General features: G+C 50.3%; 1 protein-coding gene across 2 annotated transcripts; it reads right to left on the bottom strand.

The window, feature by feature from the left end:
- Positions 1 to 50: 50 nt before the first annotated feature.
- Positions 51 to 6,852, bottom strand: FTSJ3 (FtsJ RNA 2'-O-methyltransferase 3). Of its 2 annotated transcripts, XM_081162134.1 has the most exons (21): positions 6,711 to 6,852; positions 6,510 to 6,601; positions 6,236 to 6,341; positions 5,899 to 5,945; positions 5,698 to 5,777; positions 5,177 to 5,276; positions 4,892 to 5,086; positions 4,677 to 4,792; positions 4,457 to 4,561; positions 4,269 to 4,369; positions 3,961 to 4,041; positions 3,724 to 3,870; positions 3,451 to 3,586; positions 2,217 to 2,398; positions 2,002 to 2,116; positions 1,685 to 1,929; positions 1,328 to 1,413; positions 1,141 to 1,240; positions 852 to 1,035; positions 675 to 769; positions 51 to 593 (listed from the first exon to the last, which is right to left on the bottom strand). In XM_081162134.1, the coding sequence occupies exons 2-21, from the start codon at positions 6,574 to 6,576 to the stop codon at positions 407 to 409; spliced, it is 2,475 nt and encodes an 824-aa protein (XP_081018260.1). In that variant the 5' UTR covers positions 6,577 to 6,601; positions 6,711 to 6,852; the 3' UTR covers positions 51 to 406. The 2 variants fall into 2 exon arrangements, with proteins under 2 accessions (XP_081018260.1, XP_081018259.1); XM_081162133.1 differs by having other exon boundaries at positions 1,141 to 1,413.
- Between the last annotated feature and the right edge of the window lie 133 nt (positions 6,853 to 6,985).

The following is a 6,985-nucleotide window of genomic DNA, read 5'->3' as shown; positions in this document are numbered from 1 at the left end:
TTAGAACAGTGCAGCACTTAAGTTAGCACTTAATGGCAGCCCTCAGAAAAGACGTGTAATCATGGTTTTATTCAAATGATAATGGGAGAGGATAAGGGAAGACTTGAGAGACCAGGAATAGACTAGAATGAATGCCACCCCAACACTTTAATGACTTAATTTTTCATCCAGTACCTTGCGCCTTCATGGAAGGGCTGTGGGTTCTGTTACAGCACCAACAGGACATTTCAGCAGTGCTTTAACAGGAGACCTTCCTTCAGGCAGTGGGTGTCCTTACCGCTCAGGACTGCCATGAGAGATCCAGGTACCCTGCCTCACTGTCTTTTCAGGTGACTGCGATGTAAAGGCTGGTAACACAGGATCGCTCATCCACACACTGCCTTCTCAGAGGCCCAGGAGGCTCTGCTCACTTCCGCCTGTTTTTCTTCTCTTTCCGTTGCTGTGCTCTTTGGTCCTTCTTCATCCTTGAGTCCACCACCTTGAAATGACCTCTGACTCCAGCTGGCCGACGCACTTTGCGGCCCACACCTTTTTTGGCTACAACGTAGGTGACCTGGCGCTTTTCCTTGCCCAGCCCAGCCTTCTTGTAGAGACTGTAAATAGAAGAAACGGGTTCAAGGCTTTCTGCCACCTTTTAACCCCCATGTGCCTTTATGGGTGACCTCCCCCATCACCTTCGAAGCTGTGCCACTTTCTCTCGTTCTGAGATGTCCACAGTGTTCACCACAGCCTCTGCTTTCTTCTTAGTTTGCTCCAGCTTCTTCAGCATCTGTGTGAGGCCCTCAGTCAGGCTGACCTCTTCCCCACCCCTGCCCAACCCACCTCTCACCTCAGGCAGCCTCACTACTTACCCTTCGCTTCTTTCTGGCTTTAGCCTCAGCCACTTTCTTGATGGGACGTGCATTGATTTCCCGCCAGCGTTTCCGGTAATGTTCCACCTCCTTCTTGTCAATAGGCAATTGCCGTATCCTGTGCTGCTTTTCCTCCTGCACAAACCACTCTGGAAGCTCCCCCTCATCCTCATTAAATGTATACCTAAGTGGAGAGGACACAGCCCTAATGACCACTCCAGGCTTCCTAGAGAAGAAACCACCACTTACCCTACCTGGGCCACTTCTCAGGATTTTCTGGCCCCCTTACCGGCTGAAGGAGTTATCTATGAGGTCTCTCTTGGCCTTTTTGGAAGAGGCAATAATGGCGCCTAAAGCAAGGCCTTCAGGGTCCAGTATCCGATGTTTCACTAGAGGGGGAGAAGAAAAGTCCAAGATCAGTTCCCACCCTGAAACTTCATGATCTCCCATTCCACTGGGTGCAGACCCACTCTCACCTGGGTCCTCAATAGGCACTATCTCAAATCCATCATCATCTGACTTAGGCCCACGGCTTCGCTTCTTACCGTGGCGTGGTTCCCAGCTGCAGGAGGGGGGAGGACCACGTGTGAATGCCCCACCATTCCCCACACCAATTAGGTCCCTGTAACCTCACTGTAACCCTGGTTCCTATTTAAGACTGCTTGGCTAACTTCTGGAAATCCTGCCATGGACTGTACTGCAGACCACTTAAATCAGAATAATCACTTTTAAAGCTCTCAATCTACAGCCAAGGCTGAAAACCCCAACCTGGAGAAATGGTTAGAACCACTGCTTCCTCTTCATCCCTTCTCCCATTAACTGCAACCACTCACCTCTCTTCATCCTCACTGCTGCTATCACTGTCTGAGCTGTCATCTCTCTCTCCCCCTCCAGGGCCAGTGGCAGCCTCTGTCTCCTTAGGGGCTTCATCCTGGCCCCGGGAAGGTTTTCTCTCAGTCTTCAAACTGGAAGGTGGTGGTGGCTGCAACTGCCCCTTCCGGCGGCTCTCATGCAGCAGCTGGGCCTGACTGATCTCCAGAGCCTCGTCAGCAGCATCCTCAATCCCACTGAAGCCGTCCTGTGATAGGGGAAATCAGCCATCCTTCTCCGGGGAGGTATTCCCTGTGCCTTGGCCCCGGCCGCCTCTCACCTTTGAGAACCACAGGCTGGCCTGTTCTTCCTGTAGGACCGCCTTCTCCTCCAGTGGCACCAGCAGTGGGTTCTCCTCCTCCTCCTCTTTATCATCTGCTTTAGCAAATCGCACACTGTAGACCCAAGGAAGGTGGTGGAGGGTCAGCAGCCTGGACAATGCCCCACCAACCCCTCTGGCAGTACCTCCTCCTGCACACACAGCCCCCACCTTACCGCTTTTGGTCCTTTAGACTCTGAGGTCCTCTGACTCCTGCAAGCTCCTCTGGATCCAGTTCACTATCCAGAGATGCATCGTCGTCATCCTCACCATCTGACACGTAGATGTCATCTCTTGGCAGATCGGACAGAAACATGTCTGCAGCACTCATATCCCCTTGTGTTACCTCCTCTAACAACTAAAGTTTGACAGAAACAGGGATCGAGGGTACTTAAAAGAACATACTGCTTTTTTTCTGTGTCCATTTTCTTAGTTTATCCTCAGCAACATTAGGAAATACACTGTGGCAAACACATTATCTCCCTTTACAGACAGAAGTGATGACGCTGTTGAAAACATCCCATTCTAGGGCAGGTCCCTCACCTGTCCCACTTGGCTGCCTCATCCTCAGTGGTAGCAGAAATAGGTTTATGGAAAAGTACCCACAGCTTATCAAGCATCAATCTTAAAACATTCTAAAACACTGTTTTTCTTTAAAAAATTACTCAGACAGTTTCTCATCACCTGAGAATAATATAATCTACAAATTTTGTTTCCAGTGAATAAACGAGCCCAGGCAACATACATTTTAAAACATTCCTCCCCCAAACCCTAGTAGATAGGTTCTATTACTCTTACAGATGAGGGAACTGAGGCAAAACATGGGTAAGTGGTAGTCTGCTCCAGGACCACTACACTCTCCTGTACAAGAGGACCTCGGTTCCCATTCCCACACAAAAGCCACAAAAGCTCATTTTGCTTGTGACATTGCTTTTACTTAAAAAATTAAGTAAAAGCACCATTCAGTAGCCAAGTGCACCAAGGTGCTAACTTGGTCTCAGTGAACTGAGGAATCCCCTCTCAGGGAACCCTCCATCACCTCTGCTGGTCACCCAGGTACCCTGGCTGCATCTACTAGAGTCTAGCTTCTTGGAGAGGGTGCCTCTTGGTTCTTCTTATGTATTATATACTATACAAATACACATAATACTCTTACAGTTCTGTAAGAACAAGTCTGTACCAATCACACGTGTCTTAATTTCATCACGTGAGGTTTATGTTCCTTCCTGGCCTTTGAGACATGAGGCTCTTGTTTTATTCCCAGTCTCCCCTTAGTGGTCATATTTATGGGTGGACACAGCAACCATTAGCGATGATCATGCAGCACACTTAAGAAAAAGACATTCAATCCCCACCCTCCTAAATACCCAAACAGATCCTCCTCCTCAATCTGCACCAACCCCGCCTTACCTGGTGACCCCGAATGGTACGCAGGGAGAACATGCCTGTTTCCCCGTCATCTGCGATGGAAACCCCGGGAAGATCCATCTTCAGCTCCACACGCTCCCGCTGCTTTCTCTGCTCACGAAGCAGTTTCCTTTTCTTCCTGAGGGGACAGTTTGAGGAATTATACCTGCCCAGCTCTGAAGATTCCCCATCCATTCCTTCATTCTCTGCCTCCAGCCCCACACACTAAGGAACTTGGGGGGGGGGTCCCCCAAGCTCCTCTCCTGCTGTCCTCACCTCTTTAATTCAGCCACCTCCTGGGCCTTCATCTCTGCCAGGGTCCGATTCAATTGTTCCTCCTCTTCCTCCTCCTTAGAGAGCTGCCTCGTGGTCCCAGCTGTCGACTCCTCCTCATCACCTTCCTCCTCTTCTCCTGAGCTGAGGCTGACAAAACAGTCCAAAAGTTTGGTAATTTCCCAGGCACTTCCCCCCAACACCAAGTCAATACCTACCATGCTTTAGTTCCCTCCTCACCTGATGTCCAATGCCTTTGCTTGCTCTTTCAGCTTCTTGGCCACATATCGCCGAAGCTTCGTTCTCCAGTTCAGTAGGGACCTGTCCCAGAAATACCATTACTGATTGTACTGTCTCCCTCTGTCCCCGCCACCTCTTATTTTAGGCCCACACTCCAACTTTCACATTTGAGTTACAAATCCTAGGGCTCAGGTCCCCAGCCCAGACCTCTAGCACAGCAGCAACCTCCAGAGGTCAATGTCATGGCCTTCAAAGGCCTTTCCCTGCGTTTGGGGCTCCTGGCACCTACCCCCACCCACGAGGCATACCTAAGCTCCTTGCGCCCCAGCACTTTGATATCCTGACAGCACACCCGTATGTCCTCAGTGGTAGCTGGATGCTGTGCCAACTCATCATCATCTAGCACGATCTGTTTGGGAAGAGGGAAAGGAGTTGGGAAACTCTCAGGCCATGTTTCTGGGGTTTCCTTCCACACCCCTGAAGTCTGGGGACTCACTTCACTGGCTTTGGAGAGGAAGTCAACAGGGTTGGCAGCTCGGAGGAAGTCAGTGACTGAGGTACGGTGATAGAGCGTGAGGTCGCCCTCAGCATAGCCTTCAGCCTTAGGGAGGGAAATAAAGAAGGTTGAGCAGTTCTTTCTGGGGTGTCTATAGGACCCATCAGGCCCAATCTCCCGAGTTCCAGGACCTGAAGGTGGCCACATTCCTCAAACACACCTTTGGTTTCTTCTTAGTCACCAACTCAGTAACAGTCTTGGCCTGAACTTCAACCTCCTTGAATGCAAATTTGGGATCAAAGAATTTATTGTCAACCTTGTCAGGAGCCAGGTATCCTAAGATGATAGGGTATATAAGAAAGTGTAAAAAAAAAAAAGTGTGCTTTGGTACTTGAAAGACGAGTCAAGAGAAAGAAGGAAGTGATGCCCACCTACCCTGGCAGACTACAAAGATCTCTGCAGATTCATGGCGAGAGGCCTGGGGCTTGGTGGCCTGGACATGGCGGAAGAGCTGCTGGAAGATCCATAGCAGGGGCTGATAGTCACGGGAACGGAAAACCTTTGTGATGAAGCAGCCACCACGGGCCAGAAAATCACAAGCCAAACGCAGAGCCATCAGTGTCAAATGGGCTGTGAGGAGAGAGGATTAGCTTAGGGCCAATGCAGCCTGACAAGGCATGCATGCCCACCTCCACCCTCATCTCCTCGCCACTATAGCACCTTGTGAGTAAGCATCATGGACCCAGCTAGCCCCAACATTGGGGGCCCCATCATTGAGTACAACGTCAACTTTCCAGGTCTTCAGCTCCTTCCTCAAGGCCTACAAAGAAGAAAAGGGATTATAGCAACAGAAGCAAAGGAATGGCTACAGATAGGGGTCACTGCTTCAGCCATCTGTCCAGTCATTTGTTGAGTGCCCATCAGGGGCCAAATACTGTGTCTGGCACGGGATATAACGATAAACAATAACATGTCTGTCTTCATGGAGCTTACAGTCTACTAGTGAGCCCCCTGAAAAGGATTTCACTGAAATTCCTGCACTTCCTCCAATTCCAAACACCTCATTCCTGATCAAATAAAAGCTGGAGTGGACATGAGGCATAGCTCAGGCATACAGACATGCAGGCACTGCTCAAGGCATGATAAACAGGAAATATCTCGCCTTCAGAAGACTTGGGTGGGAAGAGGCATGGAAACGGATGTTTGCATATAAAGGGGATAGAAAGAGAGATTCCTATCACCTGCCTACAGCGTTCTGTTGTGATGTCCTCTTGGAGTGTCACCACATTGGGAAGAGGCTTGATTGGAACCAGGTCGACCCCTGGAAGAAATCAGGTCAGAGTATTCCAAAAGATTGCCTCAAACATTAAGAAAGGAAATGTAGAGCACAATATCTCATACTCCCACCCCTAAAACACCTGGGAGGGCCACCTGTCACTCACCCACAATAAGACTTGATACAGGCATAAACTTGGAAGCCACCTGCAACCTATAAAAGAATAATATTAAAATACCCAGGACTGTCCATTCCCCTCCCTTGGCAATAGGATCTGTCCCTGTTACCATCCCCGTTAGAAGGAGCCCTGCCAAGTGCAGTGGCCAGAACATGCCCTATGTACACGTTCCAAACCTCTTCTCTCCAGTGTATGTTCTGGAGAGTAGAGATACTGAGGCTGATATTACTGTATTCCTCTCTCCTCCAATGGAATTCTGTCATCCCAGGCCGGATGGAACCCAGAAACCAGCCGTCAGGAGCGACAGACGCCGGTTGTTACGCACCATCCCCCTGGCGCAGCACACAGATCCAGCAAGGCTCGGGCTTTCTGCAGGAATTGAAAGCGACGATTCAACTGGATCAGCTTGAAAGCAGAGCGGGAACGATAACCTGGGGGCGTCGGCAAAATAATGAAGTCCACGAAGTGCTTTCCCGGCGGGATTTCTGAGGCCTCACAACCCACTACCTCTTCTGGGAGAGAAACTCAATATTCGAAAAGGAGGGCGAACCCGACAAAGTCGCTCCTCTAGCTCGTGGAAGGCGCGAACCCTAACTCACCGGTCTCCTTCGCCAAGTGATAGAACTTGTCCCGCCGGCTCTTCCCGACTTTGCCCTTCTTGCCCATGGTGGAAGGGGGAGTGTCACTCAATCTAGGGAGAAAGTAGAAACTGAAACGTCTCTTCTCGGAGCACTAGATTCCCTTTCCGTTCCCCGACCTCCGCAGCAATCATACTCAACGCCCTGCCCCACACCACTCACCACCACCGAGCACCGTTTCCACCACGGTTGGAGTAGCACATGGAGGCAGCAAACGTACTTCCGCTTCCGCTTGCGTCACCTACGTCCCCGGCTGCAAGTTTCCCGTCATTTGGAGCGTGGCCAGAAAAAAATGTTTATACTCCGTCACCAGGCTTTATAAGTTGTAGGCTGGGACCAAGAGAGTAGACTACTTCAACTAAAACCCAGCGTCTAGAAACGTTTAATTCTGTGCTCTCCCAAAGCTCCTGGTCTCACGTAGCACCCCCCACCCTCGG

Source organism: Miniopterus schreibersii (assembly GCF_964146895.1).
Source record: "Miniopterus schreibersii genome assembly, chromosome: 16".
Taxonomy (NCBI): domain Eukaryota; kingdom Metazoa; phylum Chordata; class Mammalia; order Chiroptera; family Miniopteridae; genus Miniopterus; species Miniopterus schreibersii.
This window is presented reverse-complemented; position numbering and strand designations above follow the sequence as displayed.